Consider the following 26,802-nt stretch of genomic DNA (forward strand, 5'->3'; position numbering starts at 1 on the left):
AGGTTAAGGGTGTTTGAGAATAAGGTTCTTAGGAAAATATTTGGGGCTAAGAGGGATGAAGTTACAGGAGAAAGGAGAAAGTTACACAACACAGAACTGCACGCATTGTATTCTTCACCTGACATAATTAGAAACATTAAATCCAGACGTTTGAGATGGACAGGGCATGTAGCACGTATGGGTGCATCCAGAAATGCATATAGAGTGTTAGTTGGGAGGCCGGAGAGAAAAAGACCTTTGGGAAGGCCAGACGTAGATGGGAAGATAATATTAAAATGGATTTGAGGGAGGTGGGATATGATGATAGAGACTGGATTAATCTTGCTCAGGATAGGGACCAATGGCGGGCTGATGTGAGGGCGGCAATGAACCTCCGGGTTCCTTAAAAGCCAGTAAGTAAGTAATAAAGAAAGGTGAACTTTTCTGAAGTGTGATAATTATAATTATAATGATTGTATTTCCTGAAGAAGTTTGATGGATCCAAAAACTTCCCTCCCCACTTCTTTTTCTTGTTCAGGCTTAGTTCGAACAAGAGTCGGTAACTCTCGGATATGAGCGCTACTAAGCAATTCTTTCCCGTTCACTGCCTCGTTATAATGATGTTTTAATAATGTTGCCGTTTCTGCTTATGGACTTCGTTGTGTGAAAAAAAATATTGGATGTTCATCTTTTCAAAGGCCTGTGGCTTGTTAGCAGTTAGTAGTCTCGAAGTCTATAGATTCGGATCATGCCCGCCTACATTGTGCGTATTGATTCTTGTTTGTTGATTCCACATAGCAGAAAGGGAGGAAAGTGAAAAAAGAAATAATAACTTGGGCCACAATCGAGTGAATCACGATTTTGTATTATATTAATAAACGTTGTCATATTTAATGTTGCGACTTCTGGATTAAATTCTCTAATAGGTACTGAATATGAACAGCTTTTTAATATTTTGGGAAACAAACAGGAAAATTTGTTTTTAACACTTGCTGTATTTTGATGGCCAAAAGGTGGCATAATCGTCATTAGTACGATATCTTAATTAAAGACTGGAATGAATTGTAATTTTTTTTAACGATTTTGATTCAGATATTCAAATGAATTTAGGGACAATTTAAGGGTTCAGAACCATAGTGGGCCAAACGACACATATATAAAACGTAGAAAACAGGGATTAAAATTAAGTTATTACCATAATTCAATGGAAACATATAGCAAGTAATATAAAGTGTGCACATTTAAACTAAATAATACGTCAATCTTTATTAAACTCTGGTATTCACTTAACTTTAACCCTTGCTTTCTCCGTTCTTAATAAATGGCGTTTGGCCCACTATGGCTCTGAACCCTTCAATTTACGTAAACGCATGGAAGAAGTTATTATATTCACTCATTCATAGTGTTCTTTACAAGGACAGGTCTTTCACTGCAAACCCAGACTTCTCCAATCTTTACTATTTTCTGCCTTCCCCTTTGTCTCCGCATATGATCCATATATCTTAATGTCGCCTATCATCTGATATCTTCTTCTGCCTCAAATTCTTCTCCCATTCACCATTCCTTCCAGTGCATCCTTCAGTAGGCAGTTTCTTCCTTTTTCTCTTTCTGATCAGTTTCAGCATCATGCTTTCTTCACTCACTCTTTCCAACACAACTTCATTTCTTATTCTGTCTGTCCACTTCACACGCTCCATTCTACCCCATATCCACATTTCAAATGTTTCTAATCGTTTTTCTTCAATTCGTCGTAATGTCCATGTTTCTGTTCCATACAATGCCACACAAAGCACTTCACTAGTCTCTTCCTTAGTTATTTTTCCACAGAATTATTATGTATTTGTCAATAAATTATGTAAACTACAAGTATACACACAAAAAGTTGAAGCCATAATTGATGTAATTTTTACAGCGTTGTAATGAATTACTTGGGAATGTTTTAAGTAGTAAGAGAAAACTTTTAGGTGGATAGTTTTTCCTTTACTCAGGTTTACTTACTAAGTGAAAAAATAATAAATCTGCGTATAGTGTTCACGTCTCGAAAAACAAATAATGTTATAAAGCTGTCAGAAGACATATACATTAAAAGTAGACTACTGGTATGATATTGATGTAAGAAAACTAATTATATTTTACAGAAATTATGAATTTTAATTAGAGTGATTTTTGGTAATGAAATGAACAAATCGACGTGACTAATCACAGAAACATTATTGTGAGTATAATAGCTTGTTTAAAAGATTATCTTATTAAGATCTATCAGAAAGAAAATTAATTTCCTGACATAATTCCTTTTTGAGATGTAAGCCCTCATATTCATACAAGATGCAATCAATATATTTCCGAACTGTACTTATATATTTTATTGTACCGTTAACATATATACGGATGTCACTAAAGATCATTGCTTCCATGCCTGTTAAGTCAATCTGTGAAACAACGTCAGATAGTCTTTTTTGAACTGAGCTTCTACATGTGATTTTTACAAACATGGGAAGGATCTATTGCGATTTTTCCTGGAATCTTTCCATATACACCTTATGGCTAGTCTTCTTCTCTGCCTTTCAGGTGATGCATTTAGTATAGATTCCAGGCGGTTCCCTGGTTCTAGATAACTTTCCCGTTTCCTGTGTCCTGTGTGTTGCCTACATTCAGGGCAGTCCGGAAACTTATTGTTTGCCCATTGTAGCCTATATGCAATTTTTTTTTTCACATTGCATGTAATAGCGACAAAATAAAAACTATGCACCTAAAAGTTAGACGGAGTTATGCAATCAGGGATCAACAGACAAAAACCTATTTTCGTGATATTGACCATTGTAGTAAATTTGGGTATTTATTAAAGATTTTACACAAGAAGTATTGTAACACTCATACTATTACAAAAATACCACTAATAATAACAATAATAATAATAATAATAATAATAATAATAATAATAAAATCCTAACCGATTATTAACAGACCAGCAGTTGGTTTAATATTGCAAAGCAAAATAAAAGCAGTAAAAATATTTTGCTAATATATGTCAGCAGAATGCAGATATTGCATTCTTGATTTTTTGTGAGTTAAATAATTAAGTCAACAACAAATTTCTGCACATATCTCCATTTTTTCAAACTGTCGGTTGGTCTATTATAGCATAACTGCGTCCAGTTGTGTCTCACACATTAAAACATTCCTAAATAGTAAATTATAATGTTGTAAAAATTACATCAATAATCATGGCCGCAACTTTTTTCGCGTCTGCAGTTTATATAATATATGAGCAAATTTATAATGATTTTCTATATGTTTTTTAGTAGGTTATTTTACGACGCTTTATCAACATCTTCGGTTATTTAGCGTCTGAATGAGATGAAGGTGATAATGCCGGTGAAATGAATCCGGGGTCCAGCACCGAAAGTTACCCAGCATTTGTTCATATTGGGTTGAGGAAAAACCCCAGAAAAACCTCAACCAGATAACTTGCTCCGACCGGGAATCGAACCCGTGCCACCTGGTTTTGCGGCCAGACTCACTGACCATTACTCCACAGGTGTGGACTCCATGTGTTCACGTACAAATCTTCTAAAGCAGTGGTCGTCAGCACTCGCTGAAATGTGCAAAGGGTAAGCGGTGCCGTCCCGTGTGCACCGTCGTGCAGCAGGGAGAGGTAGAGAACATACCCGCTAGCAGCTACGAGTGCACCATGGTGCACTGTATTCTCCGCGGGTAAGAGATACTAGCCCCAGGGTGCTCTGTGCTGACGACCCCTGTTCTAAAGTCTAAACAAAGGAACGATAATGTAAAAGGTGTGTGAGACCGCATCCTTTTGTTTTCCTGGGGATGATAGCAATTTCTGTTTGAGTTTCTACTGCCAGGGCCACATGTCTCTCTCCGTTCGCACCATCCCGGTTGAAAGAACTTGAAAAATTTTGATGGAAAGATCGAAAATAGGACTTCAATATTATAGACGTCCACCACATTTCTAGTATTCAAACCACCAGCAACAATGAGAGAAAAATTTGCTACTAATTATAGAGATGATCACTCACCATATTTTATACAACTTGATTATACACTTTTAACATTTTATATCACTTAGGAATATAGTTCTGAAGATGGCTGACACGAAGCCGAAACTAGTTAAGTAAGTAATTTACAGCTTGTTTTCATTTTAACATATGGAAGTGGTTATTATGTCTTATATTCTTAAGCACTATATTTTATCCTTGTGCACAATGAAGAATAGTAGCAGTACCGCTGAAAGCGAAGCACAAAGACTCGTACACGAGCTGTAAAAGTCAATGAACACATTATAAAGCTCTTTTTTTTTCCTTTGTGATGACGTACTATATCATTCGCGTCTCTTCCTCCTTTTGGAAAGAATAGTTTTCGCAACACGTGTTTATATTCTCCAGGATTGTGTATTCCCCGTCGGCGTCTATTGTGTCGTGATTGTCATAATTTAAATTACTAAAATATGTAATTTTCGTCGACTTTGGAATTTGTGTAGGAGGATGGAGTGACCGTTATCTGTTGCCATGGCAAAATGACGAGAAGCTTGTAACCCGTCACACGGCCTCGGGGCTTTGTAAGCAGAACATGGATTCGCCAGGAAAACGTCCATTGTGTGTAACCGAACACTCCTCCCGCAAATAACTCAAGAATACCAGCTGGGGAATAGCATACAACTGTCTAGTTAATTAACTGTTGTATACTTTGTTATTATATGAAGTATAAAGTGAAAGCATTTGGTTCTACGAAAGTAGATTTATAGATTTTCACAAAAATTAACGTTCTTCCATCCCAAATAAAAGTGGTTCTGGCCTTGCCCTCTGTTACAGCGATTTCTTTTTAAATACTACACAAATTTTGTTCATATTTATTATCTTTGAGTCAATTTATGAAAATGATGCACATGAAATTCATTATCGATAATTACTCTTCTTTTTAGATCTCTTACAGCCGTGGTTATCTTGTCATTCTCAATTTCCATGTCTGCCTTTCCAAGGCGTCTTAAGTCCTGAGATTTCTGGAAACTTATTGTGATAAGAAATAATCCTAATATAGTACTTATTCAATTTAATAATAAATTTATTGCACTTGTTCAATAAAATATTGAAAATATATGGTGGTTACTTTCACGTGTTAACCCTGCTTTAGTCGCGCACGGAATTCTGTTTCGCAGTAAACTATTTCTATTAATATTTCCGTTATCTTCTTTTTATCTATTGTCTAGCTGCCTTTTCATCGTTCTCTTTTACACTATAACACAAATTTTCATTCTGTCCTCGACCGTTAGGGAGCAATGGACATTTTATTTCAAGAATACAATTTGCAGAGAAGAATTCCGCGCGCGACTAAGTAAAGTTGCCCATTTCGTTGGCGTAATTTCAACATGTACCGATATATATTTTTTAAAGAGCAAACATTAGTTTTATTATGCCATTTAACTTCAAGCAGTTACATAGAAAATCAATCGACCTGGTAGGTGTTGTTTTAGGAAAATTGGCTAATGCCACAACTCACGTACAAGAAGGAACAGGGGTTCATTTTCCAATAAGACGGAACCTCTCCACATTGACATACGGAGGTCCGAAGGTATGTAAATCAACATCTACCACGTCAAAGGATTGTTCGTGCAACGAACGCTGACAGAACCTTCTGTATATGGCCACCTCGTTCACCGGATTTCACAGTGTGTGATTTCTTTCTGTGGGGTTTCGTCAGAGACAATGTTTACATACCTTCACTTCCAGCGACGTTAGGCGAATTGAGGACTCATTAACCCAGCAATCAAGAAGTCACACAAGATATGCTTGAGAGGGTTTGATAAGAATGGGATCACAGCCTGGACGACTGCCGTGTGAGGCTCACATCGAGTGCATCTAAGGTCAACATAAAACTTCAAATTTCTCTCTTTCAAGTGGTGGTAAGATAATGTATTTGTGTGCAATATTGGTGAAAATATACCTGTCTGAAATTGTCCAATAATTTGTAATCACGGTGTAGATAGTTAGCGACCATACTAATTATTTGTTGTTAACTTAAGCGTTAGGTATATAGCTAAACGGTCTGCACTTTGTTGAAGGTAACTTCTTTTTCTTTTCAAAGATATTGTCGTGTCTGTCTTAGCTAAGACTAAGCGATCGACGAGCCCTGCATTCTCTTGTTCTCTTATTTCAAATTCTGCGCACCGCTACCCCAATCTATTTGGCTTCTCGTTTTCAAAATTTATCCGCATATCGTCAGCTAAGTACAAGATCTCATCAGAACAATTTACTCATTATACCCTATCACAAGACATCTTTATATTCTTCATCTTATACAGTTTCAGTTGCTAGAAATTGGAACTCGCTACCGAGTGATGTAAGGGGTTGTTGGACAATAACTTCATTTAGGTCAAAATTACATAAATTCTTACTTAACAAATTAATTGCTGATTAATATTTATTACATCTTATAATGAAATTAACATCTGTCCATTCCTATTATTATCATTAATTTCTCTAAATAGATTTACAAAAACCTCTAATGGCAATTACATTAATATTCTCATTATAGAAATATATTTTAGATTTGTATATACAGTATATATATTTTTTTCTCCCTGTAACATAGTTCTAGTAAGCTTATATTAAATTAATTTTCATCATTTTACTAGCTATCTCAAACCTCAAATTAATTATAATTGATTGAATTAAATTAGCTCATAAATTAAGTTACTACTTTACCTTATAGGTTTATCTAAATGTAAATAAATATGTAGTCTACTAGTCGTTAACTTAACTGAAGAATATTGCTGGAGAACCTTTTAAGTGTAGTGTAAATATTCGTAATTTAAATATGTATTGTATTGATTAAGGCTTGTTGAGTGGAAGAGAAGGCCTTATGGCCTTAACTCTGCCAGCGAAAAAAAACATTATTATTATTATTATTATTATTATTATTATTATTATTATAAATTTTGTTTCATATTTCCAAACTATGAATTTTAAATGAATTTATGAAAAACATTCCAAATTTCCCTTTTTCTTGGATATAGTGTCAGATTTACTCGAATGTTATCGATAGCGAACACAGCAATACATAATTATTATTGTTATTATTATTAACCATTCGTGAAAAGTATTCATCCGCTTACTGAATTAATTTCATGAGTTTCAGAATAACAACATAAGCTGAATACCGAACAGATTTCTTACCCAGAAGTATTTATAAATGAGATTAAGATCAGATTTTCTTATTAAGCTGAAAGAAAGCATGGGATTAGATCGCTAAGTACCTCTGAGGTTGTACGTATTTTTGTTGGATGTAGTTATCATTTGAAAATATCGAACAATCGGCAGCTCTAATCTACTAATGAGTAATTTGGCGGCCACTTCCCACGCAGCGGACTAGATATGTATCCATAACCATGCACGCTTTAGCTTCGGGGAAAGTACTGTCACGACCAGACTCGTACTTGTTTACCATCCTTTGTTTATTTAACATCCTTTTAAGCTTCCAAGGCTGCTAAAAGCGATGGGATTAAATGGTACGGTTATACCGAAGCCAATTGAAAAGTGACAAGGGGTTCACAGGTTCCCTGTCACTGCGTGAAACATATGCTGTCGGTTGAACGTTATTAAGATTTTTAAGGAATTTGTTTAGTTTAATTATGAAATTAAACACAGAATAAATATGGGAAATGCCTGTTATTATTCGGTTGAGAAGCTTTTATCATCCAGTCTGCTGTCAAAAAATCTGAAAGTTATAATTTATAAAACAGTTATATTACCGGTTGTTCTGTGTGGTTGTGAAACTTGGACTCTCACTTTGAGAGAGGAACATAGGTGAAGGGTGTTTGAGAATAAGGTGCTTAGGAAAATATTTGGGGCGAAGAGGGATGAAGTTACAGGAGAATGAACAAAGTTACACAACACAGAACTGCACGCATTGTATTCTTCACTTGACATAATTAGGAACATTAAATCCAGACGTTTGAGATGGGCAGGGCATGTAGCACGTATGGGCGAATCCAGAAATGCATATAGAGTGTTAGTTGGGAGGCCGGAGGGAAAAAGATCTTTAGGGAGGCCGAGACATAGGTGGGAAGATAATATTAAAATGGATTTGAGGGAGATGGGATATGATGATAGAGAATGAATTAATCTTGCTCAGGATAGGGATCAATGGCGGGTTTATGTGAGGGCGGCAATGAACCTCCAGGTTCCTTAAAAGCCAGTATGTAAGCAAGTAAGTAAGTAAGTAAGTATGAAATATATAGCGTGAAATATATAGGCTGCACCAAATTTAAGAGGTGATTCTGTATGTTAACTCTTAGGAGCCATGCGTCCATTATAGTGGTCAGCTAGTATTATGGTCATATCGTGATATAATGTGTTATAAATTGTATGTTACATATAAAATACGTTGATATTTTTTAATTTTATATAATATTAAGGACATTGCACTTGATTAAAGCAATACATTTTTGTAATGGTTTTTTTTTTTCTTAAAAAAGGAGCAAAATCATTTCAACTACAGTCAACTGAAACCCCGTCAGCTTCCATGCGTACCATTACATCGATTGTTTTACATGGGCCCTCCCCATCCTTTACCACAGCCTCGATTGACTGCAGTGTCCAGGACGCAAACCTGCGATCTTAGGCACGATATGCTGGCATGACATATCTTGTGGGCCTTAAACCGCTCGGCTAACGAACCCAACACGAATTTATCCGATTCTGCAGGCATACGAACCCCTGGCTAAGAGTTAGACATTTGCGTGCACCAAAAGTTAACAGGTTATTATACATGTTAAATGTAACAAAACTTCTATTACACTTTTCTTTCGATGTAGCACCGTTAACCAGGAAAGAAAATAGTCTTTGCCTAATGTTTGCAGCGCTCTATTGCGGTAATGGCCCGAGAGAAATGCCTGATTGCTGTACTAGCAGATAGGTAAAAATAATATGAACAGTTAATGCCTTGAATCATTTTTTTTCAAATGAAACCGTTTAATCATGAATTTAAATTGAATAATAGCGATAATCGTTGAAATAAATCTTGCAACGCAGCGCACGTCGTGTGGTACAGGCTGAGTATAGTAGAGGGGGAGGGGAAGGTAAGGAGTCCTAATGGTACTGTCATTTTTACATTTTATATGACAATAAAAAGGAAGTTGGTAAATTTTGTATCTTATTCAATTTTTTATACATATGCACGGTATTCTCTCGAAGTAAAGTCTTAGATGTGTTCTAACTGAGAAACAAAGGTGCGGATCATATTCTAGGCAGAAGATTACATGATAGAAATACGCTTATCTTAATTTAAATAAAATGACGGTTATTAATTACCCCTATAATTCTCAACCTTTCAATTGTAAAATCTTCCCTAAATTAAAAATAATACAGAAATCTCGCTGTGTTGGAAAGAGTAGTTGAAGAAAGAATAATGCTGAAACTGATCAGGAAGAGGAAAAGGAATTAGTTGGGTCACTGGCTGAGAAGAAACTGCCTACTGAAGGATGCACTGGAAGAAATGGTGAACGGAAGAAGAGTTTGGGTTGGAAGAAGATATCAGATGATAGACAACATTAAAATATATGGATCATATGAAGAAATAAAGAGGACGGCAGAAAATAGGAAAGATTGGAGAAAGCTAGGTTTGCAGTGAAAGATCTGCACTTGGATAGTACAGTAAATGAATGGATGAAAGAAATCTTATATGGCCACTGTTATTTCAAGCGGAGTTCTTTCCTCTGTAAAAAAAAATGAAGGAAACTCTTTACTCCTTTTCTAGTGAATCGCCAATCTCTGCTATCTGTATTCATTGGTGGCAGAGTACAAAGTGTCACAATTTTAAATAAAAATTCTGCTGACTAAGTTTGGCACGCAAATATTGGGCAAGAGCAAAATACGCCACATAGTTTAGAAGATGAGACTGTACTCAAATGGACAGATGGAAAGAAGGGAAAGAAATAAAAAGAATCGGACGCTACATGTTGCAGTCCATTTTTCCGCATTAGGGTGGCTGAACACGTGCAGTACCTCGAAATAGATGTTACTACTGTGCCAATATTCATTCTGTACTACTTGCAATAAATAAATAACAAAGTAATACCACAGTCTAGTACATACAGTCACGAAGCTTGAGGTGATTTTTTGCATTTCTTGCGACACAATGCTGCAAGCGGTTAGCAACTGAGAGTACTAGGAACAATATACTGTGCGTTAGTAGCGATCCTAGTGGCTAGCAACTAAAGTTCAACTCATTGGATTGCAATTCCTTATGTATTGAGCTTCGTGACATTATGTACTAGAGTGTGGTAATACCTTAAAATATCGAGAAATTTGAAAGAATTTTTAAACAGAAGGTGCAGCCTATTTCTTTAAAGTGTTGTTAGGCCTACGTCTTTGCAGTGAACTGAGCAAAACCTCAAAGAATTCAGAGATGTCTAGAGTTCAGAATCGATCACGGACTTCACGAATGCGAAATTATCTCTATAGCGTCAGACTTTTTGAATGCCGGTATTGATGATAATAATAATAATAGTAATAATAATAATAATAATAATAATAATAATATTAATAATGGTACAAATCGATTTAGTCCTCACAGCTCGGCGACGCGAAAGAGGGGAAGTAATAGGAGTAGAGGGGAGATTTCCGGAATAGAGATAAGAACGAGCGGTCAGTAAAGAAATGCAGTACAACTTAACTGTACTGGAAACACACCGCTCTACCGCACGCGTGACATCCGATCGCTCTGAAAGCAAGCGACTGACTAACCCAAACACCCCTTGGCTTAACTTAATGGACTCGCCTGACCCAGGCGCACATTGTCGGCGACTGTCAGGTCTAAATAATCGTACTGTAATGATAAATGCCATTACAGATTATATCTATAAAATGTAATACACTTATATGTCGGCGACTGTCAGGTGTAAATAATTGTACTGTAATGATAAATGCCATTACAGATTATATCTATAAAATGTAATACACTTATATGACTGGCGTACAGATCGCATGAATCTGAAAAGGCATAGTACGCTTTCGAGGGGATTAAAGAACTTCATCGGAACCTTAAGTCTATATGGCTAAATCGACAGATGGCACCACATAGTTGTGGTCACTATATCCACAAAAAAGCGGCTGTCCGAACTTATTTATAAAAATTTTACTACTGTGAGCTGTACCTAACCCCTTAATTCGATTGAAAATATCGTGTAATTATTATTTCTATAGCAGCAGAGACAGCTACAAAGACATCGGGGCTGAGAAATATCTTCAGAGATTTCAGTTTGAGACAGGTTTTTACTATATTTACTTCAAGGTAAAGTATTAACTGTCACTTCCGTCTGTCTATAGATCGAATTTCGCCTTTGAAGAACTGGTATCCAGCTAGGATTGTTCATTGCACTACTTTGCTTACACGTATCCGTGTTCAAACAAGATGCCAATTTTGTCGAGTTTCTTTTGAAAAGGCGACGAAATTTTCTTACGAACAGTTGCGTAGAGCAAAGCCAAAGCCTCTTCCAATACCGTCGGATTCATGATTTGTAAATATAATAGAACGGCAACCGGTTTTTGAAGCGCTGATCTTTTTGAGATGTGTCCTTGTCCCTCTCTTTCAGCTGACACTGTTAATATCCCCGAAGTCGATTCCTGATCCCTTTGTTTAATTTATCGTTTTAAAATTTCGCTTGATCTCCCTGGGATCTTTTCTGTTATTTAATTTAGTTGTCCGAATATAATTAACACTTCATCTCCTTGGAAACAGTTCTCGATTTTCTTTGTTCAGCTGATTGCAAACATCACTTCAAAACAGTCAGTTTCTGGTTCCATTGGTTCTGTTGACAAACTACAAACTTCACATAATATCCCTGGAATCGGTATCTATACTTCGTTCCATAATGTTTGACAGGAGAAGTAAAGATTGCCGGCAGATGAGGAGAGAAGTATAATTGCTGTTCATCCAATGGCAGAGGTCTCATTCCACGCTTGTCTTCAAGTGAGATTTCTGTCTTAGGTTGAATAACAATTATATTTCTCTCTTACTGTGCCGACAATGTTTACTTCTCCTGTCAGACATTATGGAACGATGTATGTATGTATGTATGTATGTATGTATGTATGTATGTATGTATGTATGTATGTATGTATGTATGTATGTATGTATGTATGTATGTATATGTATGTATGTATTCACACTGCAAATGGGTATATACCCGGTGGCAGTGGTAACTGATTACACTCAATAATGACAATTAATAATAAACACAACTAATAAAAACAATAATAATAATAATAATAATGTTTTATTTTCGCTGGCAGAGTTAAGGCCATAAGGCCTTCTCTTCCACTCAATCAGCCTTAATCAATACAAGACATATTTAAATTACAAATAATAATAATAACAGTAATAATAATAATGATAATAATAATAATAATAAAATAATAATAACAAGGAGCATCCTAAATTAAATGAATCATGGTCACTTAAAATAACATTTAAAGTAAATATAATTTGTATCTTAACTCTAAGTTCGAACTAAGACCCACGAGTGTGAGAGGGTCATACCTACATAAGTGCCTTTCGGCACTACACTTATTTCGCTGTCAACTCACTCACTGCACTGATTCTACCTGATTTCACTAACACTTCTAACCATTTCACTGTTCAAATACTTTGCACAGCCACTTCACTGACACCAACCCACTTCACTTATACAATAGACTTCACTGACACAACACACTTCCTCACTGATAGAACACTTCAAATAACAAGAAAGATATCAATTACACCCTTTAAGTAGTGTGTATCATATAGTAAAGTCCTTAAGCCTATTTTTAAATACATTTTTGGTTATTGGTAAAGCCTTTAGTGAGTCTGCAGGTAAAGCATTCCAGTTCCTGATAGTACGATTGAGAAAAGAAAACTTTCCAGTGTCCGTCCTCTGTCTTCTTTCCCTCAATTTATATGAATGGTCGTTCCTTGAAGAGTAATTTGACGGCTGCAACCTATTTTTTATTTCTCTCCACCTCTATATGTTTTGAACATTGCGCATAATCGAATTCGCGTTCTCCGGTCCTTATAGCATAGTATAGTTTACATTTCCAGCTGAATGACTGCAAACATAAAAATATCACTCATCGCCACGTGGTCGATTCTTGGCTCCCTTTGTTCAGCTGGCTACAAATATCACTTATCTCCCTAGAACTAGTTTCTGCTTATCTTTGATCAGTTAACTGACTGAGCTGCATCTGGACCAATTTTGCGTTTTACAGATAAATAAATGTCAGAAATATTTGTACTTTAGTTAATCAAGTTCAGTTTCAAAAGCTAACAGTCCAAGGTTTTGACGCATGAAGAAAGTTTTTCATTGATTATATTGTTGACTTTGGACACGAGTATACAGAATATGAAGAAATCTTTCAACGCATTAGTCAGTTTATGTCGTAGGAAGTGCTGCGTTTTCTGTGCATCACATCTCGGAACGTGTTCGAAGAAATGCCAATCTTTATAGCTTACTTCCCCTATATCATCGCACCTTGCGTTCTGTCTTAATTATCAGATTCAGTCCTTATTCAGAAAGTGGTTGTGATATACAAATAGTGACATCTGTATATGACTTTTCATCATAAATGGCTACTCGGATGGCTGTGTGAATAACTTCAGTATACGTGAACTGTGCGTCCATTAATTCCATCATGTCAGCATTTGAACAACGTGCCAATATCAAGTTTTGTCTGAAGCTAGGCAAAACGGCAAGTGAAACCTTGCAAATGTTGCAGCAAGTGTATGGTGAAGAAGCCATGGGCCGTAGTGCAGTGATTCAGTGGTGCAAACATTTCTCAAAAGGTAGGGAAATGAGTTCTTCTTCAGCACAGGAAATATTATAACTACAGTGCAAGCCATTGAGTTGATTCCTAGAAAAAAAGTATTTTCCCAATATGCAAAATATTAAGAGAAAGGATTGTGGAACCGGAAAAGTTCTGTTTATCGAGATAGTCATGGAAATTTCAGCATTCCTGACGCCGAAAAAGACGTTTAACTCTCTGTTGGTAAGTCTTGCGCAGCGGTAAGCTGTAATTACGGTCACATTCTTAACGAGTTAATTCTTTTCCCTTTTCATCAGTAGTACTTCTAATTTTTTGTGTAAATTTTAATAATGATTTTCGTGAAGATCCAAGTAATACTAGAAACGAACATCCTTTTAAAACTTACGATTTTTAATTGAAGTTGGACATCTTATTTTTTGTGGCAGATTTGAAGAAATTACTTTCGCATGAAATGTAAAGAATGGAATCCTTATATTTTATGTCAATGTGAACTACATCATGTCTTTTAAAATGTCAAGAAAAATTAACTATCAACTTCGGTTTCTTTGGTAACACGAAGAAAATGGCAAGCTCATAGCTCTACGAGTGCTATTCATTTCGCTAGGCCGCGCAACGAGCGTGCTAAACTAGCCTCGGCTATCGATTGGTTACTTGTGCAGGATTCATATCATATCGTATCATATCGTTAACACTGGTTTATGAATATGAAAAACGTTAGTTCGCTGATCATCCACTGGAAGCCCGCGCTAAGAATATCTATGAATTCGGCCCTACTAGTCTAAACTGCATATCTTTTACATAGAACCACATGAGGGTGCGATCAGTTGTCGAATGGTGTATACCTTGCTGTTATTATATTTCCCATGTTTTCTTTGCATTCTTGTTGTTCCCTTTGTTTTCCCGTTCTTCTGTTTGTATTCCCTTTGTTTCTTGGGTTCCCCTTGTTCTCCTTGATTTCCCCGTGTTTTCATTGATTTATTGATTTACCCTTATTCTCATCGATTTCTCCTTGTCTTCGCCCTGTTTTCTTTGTGTTCTCCTTGTATTATTCTTTTCTCTTTGTTTTCTCTTTATTATCCTCCTATTATCTTTGTTCTCATTATATTCCCCATGTTCTCTTTGTACTGCTCTTGGTCTCCTTGTGTTTCCTCTTTTCTCCTTGTATTCCTCTTGTTATTCCGTATATTCCCCATGTTCTCTTTGTATTCCCCTTCTTCTGCTTGTGTTCCCGTAATTCTCATTTATTTTTCCTTGTTCTCCTTGTCTTCGCCTTGTTTTTATTGTCTTCCCCCTGTTCTCCTTGTTTTCGCCTGGTTCGCGTTGTTTTCTACTTGTTATTCTTCTGTTCCCCTTGTTCTATTTGTTTTCCTGTTGCTTTCCTTGTATTACCCGTTGTTGTCTGTGTTTCTCTTGTTTTTGTGTTCTCCTTGTTGTCCTACGTTACCTTTGTTCTTCTTGTCATTACCTTGTTCTCCTTGTATTCTCTTTGTTAGTTTTATTTTTCCTTTCTTCCCCTTATATTCTCCATGTTATCCTTGTTTTCCCTTTCTTCTCCTTGTATTTTCCTTGTCATTTTTGTCTTCCTATTCTGCTTGTTCGCATTGTCTTTCCTTTGTTCTCGTTCTATACAGCTTGTTCTCCTGCCTTCTCTCTGTTTTCCTTGTGTTCCTCTTGTTCTCCTTGTCTTTCCATTTCCGACGGCGAGAGAGGGTTGTATTTTTTCGTTACGGTCAGTTATTACTCGACCAAGGCCAGTGGAGTCCTGCAGCCCGGAGCGCCACTTGTACATCTCCTGCGTTCGTATAGCGTCATAGCGATAGTTCACATTACGCCCGCATCTCCATTCGCCTCGGTCGATTTATACCAAGTTACTCTCCTCGTACCTATTCTGAAGAGAAAGATGTAATTCTTCCTGAATACTCAATTGTTGCAAAGCACATGAACTTATAATGAGAGAGCATGTATCATCTTCATGATACTGATTTTTGGAAAATGTACAAATGTACCCAATTGTACCAAACTTGGCAGAATGGAAGAGATTACTTTCAAGGTGGATTTGCGTAAGACGTCTGCAGTCACAGTAGCCGTATTCCAAGGTCTTATTCACTGACCGCGTTCGTCTTGCACCCTGTCTTTTCACTGGGAGAACACCAGCAACTTCACAGAATCGTGAGGGGAATTTGAAAGAGTTGTTGGACATGGCTGTTTTTATGCCGTTCCTGGTTCATACACAGCGTGCTTCAACTGTCACGCAGTTTGACGTTTTCGTGCTGTTGCACCAGGCTGACCAGGATTCAGCCAGCAACCCTGAATTGTTGTTAATTCAATATTTTGTCAGTGAAAGTGGCATCGAGTTACACAACATGAACGTAGAGTGCTGTTCCTTTTCTCCTAGGCAGACTTCTATTTGTGAATCTCCTCTGGCCAGATTCATCTTTCTAAAATATCTTGATTGACCTCTCACTCCTTTGCCTATGAAATGCAAATGACGTGGTAATAAATAATGATTTATTAAAGGAAATTGAAAGTAGCATCGGAAATATTCTCTCTGTAAATGTTAGGTTCTTAGAACTCAAATCTTCCTCTTTCCCTCAGATATTGTAGAGTTTGTCTTGAGTTTCTTTTTTCCCGTAGGCATTAAGTAACACAAGAAAGATTTAAGATTCTAAGAAAGTTGTACTTTTTTATTGATCACTATTTCATTGCGTCTTTCATTTGTGTGCAGGTTATAAGAATCACCTGAGTATCGTGTGAATTTCAAAGCTGGAGATTCATTTTCATAATATATATTAGCCTAATATGTGCAATCAATGAATCCTACAGTATCTTTGGTTATGAAACTTGAAATGAATTGAATTTTATTGCTTTTCAATTTCTATATCTGCTTATCTCAATATGGAGAATGGTTTGGATGTCACAAGAGAACTGGAGTAGGTTTAATAATAATAATAATAATAATAATAATAATAATAATAATAATAATAATAATAATCCGTGGCGCTACAGCCCACGAAGGGCCAAGACCGACCAGCCGGCTGCTGGCCTCACGGCCACATGCCGTAAGCAGAGGTAGATGATCATCCAACCAGAATGGAGGTATCGTGTGGTTAGCACGATGAGCCCCCAGCCGTTATAGCAGGTTTGCGTAACCGGATTTCGCTACCTATCGTAGCTCCCCAAGTGCATCACGATGCTGGATGGGCATCGGTCCCATATACTGGCTGAAATTTCATGAGAAAATTTCTTCCCCCATGAGGACTCGAATAAGCGCGCATTCCGTAACGCGAGTCCCAGGCAGGATGCCTTAGACCACGACGCCACGGCGCGGGACACTGGAGTAGGCTTACCCGGAGAAAATCCCCCTGTTGCCTAGACCACAGGCTTGCCCAACACAATTTATAAACACAGGATGGATTGACCGGGTTTGAACCCGAGCCTCCTGGCTTATAAAGCGAGCGTGTTAGCATTGAGTCACCGTATATATTTTCTTCCAATGCCACCAGGTTGTCATTTGACATTTCTGGTCTCTCCTGGCCGTGGCTTATTTGTAACCCACTTCTGAGGTTGGGTCTCCTGGAAGGCGGATTTACGCTGTTATATTATGATAGGATGATTATGAAGCGCCAGGTCTTAAACTTATGCCTAGCCTAATTTCCAGACCATGGACGAACACAGGAACATTCCCCTATAAGGAAAAATTCCTGTGTTTTAACCGGGAATTAAACTCGGGACCTCATGAACTGTAGTCAGAAGCTCTGACCACTAGCCCATGAAGCTGTTCTTATGAAATATACTAACTTCAGTATTTATCCGCTGAGAAAACAATATTGTGAACATTTTTATAGATTTTAGAAGGCATGCCACATCTTCACAGAAAACCTTTTACGTCTCTCCACAGGTTAAGGTCTATATCTCAAGTGTTATCGCTCTGGTCTCCCATCCAAGCGGATCGTGTTCGATGGAATTTTTGGTTATGGGGACAATATGGTGAAATAATGGTGAAAAATTAAGAAAATCCACTTAAAAATTTATTGTGACTCTCTACTTAGACTGAGCTCAAAAATCTATAATAATTTATATTCTCATTACTATTTTCAGGCTTTTGAGTCAATATGAACTAAACATTTTGAAAACTTTGTCGCAAGGAACCTTTTTAGTGATGTAATATAAATATTAAAAAAAAATATAATTTCAAAACTATTAGCCCTGATGGCACCAACCTGTGTACAGATGATAGTATTGTAGGCCTGTTTATGTAGTTTAAAATTAATACATTTTGGATGAAAATTGTAGCAGTTTTAAAACTCACATAAGTGTCCCCTTAAGATGAGTTCCAAGAGCCCATGCGATTTCGCGGACTCTCATACCTTTTATATTACTCTTTTCGTTTTCTCAGTCATTGATTAATTGATTGGGGGTTTTCAACGCGGTCCGTCTCACTCCATTATCTAAGATGTACTCATCCTTTCATTTCATCAATGGAGCAAATTGAAAAGTAAAGGTTTGGGAGTTGTTTTCTATTCTCACTGGAAGAAAGGTAATTCGTGGATCTCAACCAAAAAGGGACTTTCGAGCAGTCAGTGGACGCAAGCCATTAAGATGAACTGTAATACAATACCTGTACGTACTCTCCCTGGTAGAACTCTTGACTCAACCCGTTGCAGAAGATGCGACGAGCAAGAAACGCTTCCTCACGTCTTGGGTTTCTGCCGTCATGGAGAATTGCTCCGAATCAACAGACATAATACGGTTCGTTCTCTCATCGCAGCTTCAATCCGTCAGAATGCTTCCTATGAGGTTTATGAGGAGGTTGGTTGCGTCTCTTCTGATGGCTCTACTAGACGGGCTGATATCATCTTAATTGATCGGCAGAAGGATAAGGGTGTCATTCTTGATCCCACAATCCGTTTTGAGATGCATGAGCAACAGCCACAAGAGGTGTGTCGTGAAAAATAAGTCATATATGAGCCTTGTTGTCAGCATCTTGGAGCACAATACCACATTACACATTGGACAGTTTTTGGGCTCATGTTCGGTGCCCGTGGCACGATCCCACGTGAAACTTTAAATCAACTTAAACAATATAAAATTTCTGATGCAACGATTGATGCCATGGGATCTCACGTGTTAAAATCATCCTTAGCTATAATTAGTAATCATTTGTACCCAACAAAATTTTTATTGTAAATGATTTCCTACGTTTTCTTATCTTAATGTTTTTTCTTTTTCTTTCCAAGTGTCACAAAATTGTTTTGTTTACTTATTATTCTTTATGAATTGATTAGTAGGCCGATCTATCGAACCCTTATTTAGGGCGGCTTTTGTTTATACAAATTATCTTAGTATTATTCTTCTAACCTAACCTAAAAATTACATACCAAGAATGAAGAAGTTTCACGCAAACCAAGGGATTTCATAGATTAATTCTGCCACTTTTTTCTCTTTTATATGGCTCCTTCAATCATGTGGTCACTGCGCGGAAATACCATTATTGATAGATCCTGTAGATATTCACGAAAAGTTAGAGAACTTAAAATATACAGACACATTTGCAAAATTCATAATCTTTTTCACATCCCACTCACTTTGAAAGTCTAGAAATTGTATTTTTTTTTGTAGTACATTACTTTGTTTATATACTTTTGGCCATTGTGATAATATATTAATCGTTAAGATTTTCTATTTAAGATTATTAACTTTGGTACTGGTGAGTAAATTCTTATGATTTCCCATGACATTTCTTCATGGACCCTCACCGCGGCTCTAAAAGCGGTTTGTAAGAAGGATTAAGCATGTAGCCAACCGTTTATATCGCGTAACCGTGTTGAATAAGAATATAATTTTCGAAAGAGTGACTTCTAGTCACGCAGCAGGGTTGTGCCATTTTAAAAGATCAATGAATCGTTGATACAATAGTAAACGAAGTCTTTTCCGTAGAGCAGTGTATGCTGAGAGATCGGATTATTTGCATTTTGTATCTGCTCAGTGCAAATATATCACTGTCAGTATTTGCAGCTTTAGTGTTGCTCAATTTGTGAAACAATTTTTCCCAGCCCGTCCCATGCGGAAGAACACAGTCGATAACTTCACATGATCTTAAGAATGCTTTCTCATCTTCATCCCTTCGTGATCGAGCAAAATACATCCATGACAGTTCACAGTTATAAGTCAAGTTGCAGCTGTGAGATGCAAGGATTAGCAGTGCCACGAACTTAAGTGTGGGAACGGTGTTACTAAACCAATTTCTGACCCGCAAGCTTGAATACAGTTCAGAGATTAAGAAATGTTTAGCAAGTGAAAAGCTCAGTTTTAAAGGGAGAGACATTTGTGGTGTGATTATTGTACTCTCAATTGAATCACTAAATATGAAAAGGGAACAAGTCCCAGTTTTGGTAAAAATGAGTTAAGACTGTAGTCATACTAATTTAGGTATGCTCTTTCATTCTACATGAAAAGGAAACAGGTCTCGCATTTCTTTAGTCTAGATTTCAACACTTTGGTTTGCATGTTAGGTCCCCTACTTTTTCTAGTATTTATAAATGATCTTGCCCCCCTAATAAAGAGATGTAGGTCATTCTATATTATTTGCAGACGACACAAGTATAGTAATTACAGCCAGTAACTCCAACACATTCCAATCGTCAACAGAGGAAATTCTCTTCAAAATATGTGACTGGATGTCAGTCAATAAATTGGTATTAAATTGTAACAAAACTAACATAATTCAATTTAAATCCTGTCCAAATTCAACCTCGCAAGTTTCTAGCGCAATAATTAACAATAGACCCCTATTATAAACAACAACAACCAAATTTCTTGGCTTAAAAATCGATAATGTGTTAAATTGGAAGAATCATATTAAAGAAATTACCCCCAAACTAAATTCAGCGCGTTTTGCTATTAGATCTATGCAAAAGATAGTAAATATCAATACCTTAAAAATAATATTCTTTGCATACTTCCACTCGGTAATGAGTTTTGGAATAATATTCTGGGGAAATTCCACAGATAGTAACAGTATATTTCTATTACAAAAAAGAGTAATTAGAATAATAGTAGGTGCCAAATCTAGGGAATCGTGTAGGACTATTTTAAAAACTACAAATAATGCCCATGGCTTGTCATTATATTTTTTCATTAATAATCTTCCTCGTATGTAATCGTGAAAACTTTGTAACTAATTGAACAGTTCATAGCATAAATACACGTAAAAAAAATACTTTCATACTCCATCAGCTAGTCTATCGTGCTACCAAAAAAGAGTGCGTTATATGGCAGTAATAATTTTTAATAGCCTCTCTATCGATATAAAAAATGAAACTCAAAACATAAAATTATTTAGGGGCAAATTAAAGAAGTACCTAATTTCTCACGCCTTCTATTCTGTAGGTGAATTCATGACATTCGATTAAGCTTCATGAAACTGATACTAAAACTATGTGTTGTACTAGTAGACTATATTGTAAATCTCGTCTGTATATATTTCATCTAAACTGTGACTATAAATTAAGACTTTATAATAGTATTAAGTTTTTTGACTTGTCCCATATTCTAGCTGTGAGCAATGTATGAATACCATGGAATGTTAATAAATACAATACAATACAATACATGTTTATTTTTAAACGGAGCTTAGTCCACGACTTGTTCCCTTCTCATAAGAAATTCAAGTTTGTTGTTCCTGACATCTAGAGGAAAAATACGTAACATGCGTAAAATGACATCAAACGATGAAAGTAGTGCTGCTTGAAGTCCTGCAAAACGCAAGAAATGTGTTGTAAACAGTGATCACTACACGCAAAATCAAATAAAAATGGCTCAAGTCAAGGGTTTATGCAATAACTAAAGCCCAGATTTCTAAGCATAACTGAACTGTAAAATAAGCAAGCAAATAATGACGAAAAATGGTGAAAATAAGAACCAAAATAAGCAAAAACAAATACACGGAAACAGTAAAATAGGCATGAAAAAAGGGTGAAAATAAGCACCAAAATAAGCAAAAACGAATACACGGAAATATGATTATAAATTATTTGTTTCGTAGAACTCTTATCTTATTGAAGGCTGTTGCAGTATACAAGGAAGGTCATCCTGAGATTTTCCTGTGTGAAGCTCCTGCATCTGTCAGGAAAGAATGATTTGTACAGTGAAAATGTTCTTTCGACGTCGCATGACGTCACAGACGTATGTGAAAAACACCACAGTTCTTCGGTGAATTCCTCTTCAATACCTGTTTCTTCACCAGAAAGCTTTTTTTAGAAATCTGACACAGTGTTTTGTAACCGGAATTTTTCTGCAATACCTGACTGATTTTGTCGAACGCAATTTTTGCAACCTCATGTGTTTCTGAAGACAATGTTACCGAAATTTCGTCCATCAGAGAAAGTGAATGTTCCAAGGAATTATTTCGAGCTTCCAACTGCTTTAAAATTTCGGGTATTTTGGAGAAACTGTTACGGATGTACTGAATCTTTTCTTGGATGCTTTTTTTTAAATATTTATCAATGAACACAATCAAAATTTTCCTGAATTATCTTCTGGATATTTAATCGAGAAATGCGCAGTTTTTCAAAATTAATAACAACTTTCATTGGACAAATTATTTCAGCCATCTTGATCATTACGCTTTTATAAAACTCTCCTTTGTTTGAAGGCTTAAGAGAACGAGCTATTTCGTTCGCTACTAGATAGTTGGCTTCCTTAGATTTATTTATATCATCTTTCTCTTCAGGACGATGTTTTAAGGCTGATTTCAGTTCTTAGAGTTTAATAGCTCGTTTCATTACTACACCAGTACGTAATATTCAATCAGTTTCTCTATATTATTATTATTATTATTATTATTATTATTATTATTAGTACTGCTGCTACTGGTAATGCTATCAGTATTGTTATTAGTATTACCATTACCATTATTATTATTATTATTATTATTATTATTATTATTATTACTACTACTACTACTACTACTACTACTACTGATAGCTACTGGTAATGCTATCAGTATTGCTATTAGTATTACCATTATTATTATTATTATTATTATTATTATTATTATTATTACTATTAAATCAATAACTAGTAAATAACTGATAATAGTCATCAAAAGATTAAAAAAAATTAAAATGGAGATATAGCGTAGTCTAGTAATTATTTTAACCTTCAAGGGAAGATGTAGGCCTATATATTCAGGCACGTATATAAAAATTATGGTAACACTTGCTGATAAATAATAATAATAATAATAATAATAATACTTACTGGCTATTAAGGAACCCGGAGGTTCATTGCCGCTCTCACATAAGCCCGCCATAGGTCCCTATCCCGAGCAAGATTAATCCAGTCTCTATCATCATATCTCACCTCCCTCAAATCCATTTTAGTATTATCTTCCCATCTACGTCTCGGCCTCCCCAAAGGTCTTTTTCTCTCCGGCCTCCCAACTGACACTCTATATGCATTTCTAGATTCGCCCATACGTGCTACATGTCCTGCCCATTGGTCGTGCTAGAGAATCAGTCCCATTCCGAGGCTTATGTGAAGGTTTCGTAACAAGCTGTTTCTTACGGTGATGGGTTGTTAGCCCTTCGCCCAACCCCAAGCTGGAGGACCACCTCTCATCGGCTGTCCGCGACTGCTTATTCAATATATTCACAGCTACCCTCCATATCTGGAAGCCGGCTCCTCGATAATAATAATAATAATAATAATAATAATAATAATAATAATAATAATAATAATAATATCTGTTATGCCTGTCTATTCACCGTAATGCCCTGTAATGTCGCTTCTATATACTATTACCAATTAAACCGTTGAGCAAAGCAACATATTATATTTTCTCCGACAGAACAGCGAATAAATTCCTCTTCTCATTCTGTACGAAATCTTCTGTTCCTGCTAGAGACAGAGCGACATGGTACTGACACTGCTTGCCTTCAGTACGTGAGCGAGACAGAGAGCAATGTACAGGGAACTCCCCTTACCAGTATGAATGTCTTTGATTACACGATGTAATCCTGATACCCAGTTTGGTCAGCGCTGCTCTACAGCTATGCCACGGTGTAGATGTCCAGAAACGTCGAATGCTGTCAAAGTACCAAATCAGAACACGATATCCAATTGCGATGTTTAGTTTTACGATCTGCTTCTGTGTGTAATTTTCATTTGCTGACAATCGTGTGTGTGCTGTGTTGTTTCAGTTGTCAAGATGGAGGTGACGCCTGTGATGAAGGAGACGCGGTCTTTCCGCCCCTTCAAGTCGAGCGAGGAGTACCTGTACGCCATGAAGGAGGACCTGGCTGAGTGGCTGAGCATGCTGTACCCCGAGCTCGACATCAACGTGGACAACTTCATGGACCGCCTGGACACTGGTGTCGCTCTCTGCAAGGTAACACTGATTCTTCTTAGTCACTGGCTCAGATTTTGAGGAGATATTAAAATTAAACACTGGAGGAGAGCGGTTCCATCCGGTGCTGTGGATTGGACTTCGGCGTAGCTCAACGGTGAGAGCGCTTGGTACGTAGAACCAAGGACCCGGGTTCGATCCCCGGTGCCGGAGCGAATTTTTCTCCTCTAATATTAATTGTTACCATAACAGATGTATTCTGTACGACCAAAAAATAATAATCTTTACGTAGATACCAGTGCACTTGTTATATTCTTCCACGAATGATTCACCTAATCATTCGTAAACATTCTTTGGCGAATATACGCGCCTACACATCGCGATAACACAGCTCAGAGCGTCTTCATTTTGTACTTGTCGCGCTAATTAGTATTGTTGATATAAGACATGGCACAAAAGCCCATCAGTCCCAGCCTGTAGAAGTCCATCAAGAAAATACATTTATACACTTACCATTTCATAATAAGAAAAATGCGAACTCGACGATATAGAGATAGTGGGCCTACTCATTGGCGTTAGAGGAACAATTCCAGGCTTCCTAGCAAAATTTTTGAAATCTCTTTCCCTTCCAACATCTATTTTAACAGAAATAACTATTGCCACTATCAGGGGTGCCTTACAAATTAAAAAAAAAAAACATTGCTATTACTTTACCTTTGAAATTATTGAACTTTTCAGGTTTTTTCACTGTTATGAACTTAAATTGTCTTTAATTGAATATTGGATTTAATACATTATATAAATTTATTATTATCTGGTATGCTTTCTCTACGGGCAATCTCAAAATTTGAGGAAGCAAAAATAAAAATAATTCGCAGAAGAGAGATAAACATAAACATCTGTCGACTCGTAATGAGAAACATTCACAATCGCCAAGAATCACACTGTGACAAAATTGCTGTTACGTGTCATAGCGATTTTTCGGAGCTGTGACGGAAAAATTTTGTCACATCCCAACTCTATAACCTACCCGCTACCGCTGCTGCAATCTTTGACCGAGATGCGAGTGTGTACCGACCTTGTACCAGTGAGTAACTCGCTCTGAAGTTCAGATCAACAAAATTCGTCTGCCAAAATCGGTGACGCCAACTGTACTTCTCAGATGTGTTTATGTCCACTCTAAACGGAGTTACATAGCTGCATGGACGCTGTGCGAAAGGTTCCATTGTCCAGTCTGGTGACCTGACTGCTTTGTGTATCTTTGTCATTTGCAAACAATCGCCAAGAATCATCGGAACACAAAATCACACTGTGACAAAATTGCTGTTATGTGTCATAGCGATTTTTCGGAGCTGTGACGGAAAAATTTTGTCACATCCCAACTCTATAACCTACCCGCTACCGCTGCTGCAATCTTTGACCGAGATGCAAGTGTGTACCGACCTTGTACCAGTGAGTAACTCGCTCTGAAGTTCAGATCAACAAAATTCGTCTGCCAAAATCGGTGACGCCAACTGTACTTCTCAGATGTGTTTATGTCCACTCTAAACGGAGTTACATAGCTGCATGGACGCTGTGCGAAAGGCTCCATTGTCCAGTCTGGTGACCTGACTGCTTTGTGTATCTTTGTCATTTGCAAACAACCGTCTCGTCAATCATCTCTCTGTTTATGAGGTCGCCACAAGCTCACGTGTTTTCTTTTTGGCGCCTGGCAATATCAACACAAAGTACAATAATAATTGTTATTGACGGTGTACGTGATTGAAGACCTCTGCACTCCATATGTGGCTGCAGACTACAGAGTGGTTATGAAGGTCTTCACGTTGGGTGTGCGGTCAGAGAAGCAAGAGTTATCTTGCACAGACGTGCCTCTAAATTCCCTCAGTACGCCTTTGCATGGAATATTTATACAGATATAATTAATACTTAATTACCATACATCAGTAAATTTCATAAAAGTATGATGAAGCTCTATCAGATTTCATGATCTTCTCTTATTTACCGAGGCTGTTGCAGCTGATTTAGTCTTTTCCAAACACAGGCCATTACGTCATCCTACACCTTGTACTTCTGTTGTTTACGTGCGAGTTGAGATAATATGCATTACGTACATGTTCCATACCGATTCATTCCAGCCTGTAGCTATTGCGCATGCCATTTACCTTTACGATGTTCTCTGCTTTGATGATGATGACGTCGTAAAGGAAGAGTTATGACCGATGACTAAGTACCGAACTATGGATGGAGGTATAATGAGCGTAATTCGAGGGATTACTCAACACAGAAACATCAAAATATATCGATATATTACTAAGTTTGCAGGGCGAAATTGTTTTATGATACAGGTCTTTTGACTGTCCGAAAAATAAGTTATAAGTTGTAACAGGAATGAAGACAGTTATTTCACAAAATCAAACTGGCAAGGAAACTATACAGTAATGATTTGAAGAGTTTTTTTTAAAAAAAGAACCATAGTCCAAAAAATGCAAGTTTTAGTTATTAAGCATATGGTCAACATGTTATAGCGGTCATCTACTGAATTAGTTGTTACGGATAAAAATCATAGGCCAGTCCAATTCGTCCCAAAGGTGCTCAATGGGATTGAGATCAGGACTCTGTGCAGGCCAATCCAACCGGTGAACATTATTGTCTGCATAC

At 36.9% G+C, this 26,802-nt stretch overlaps 1 protein-coding gene across 1 annotated transcript in view; it reads left to right on the top strand.

Moving 5' to 3' along the window:
- Positions 1-26,802, top strand: part of pigs (pickled eggs) — a 339,813-nt gene that overhangs the window by 91,772 nt on the left and 221,239 nt on the right. The window contains exon 2 of the mRNA XM_069829267.1: positions 23,999-24,186. Coding sequence (XP_069685368.1) covers positions 24,007-24,186 — 180 coding nt within the window. The 5' untranslated portion in view covers positions 23,999-24,006. The remainder of the gene's footprint in view (positions 1-23,998; positions 24,187-26,802) is intronic.

Source organism: Periplaneta americana, chromosome 6, assembly GCF_040183065.1.
Source record: "Periplaneta americana isolate PAMFEO1 chromosome 6, P.americana_PAMFEO1_priV1, whole genome shotgun sequence".
Classification (NCBI taxonomy): domain Eukaryota; kingdom Metazoa; phylum Arthropoda; class Insecta; order Blattodea; family Blattidae; genus Periplaneta; species Periplaneta americana.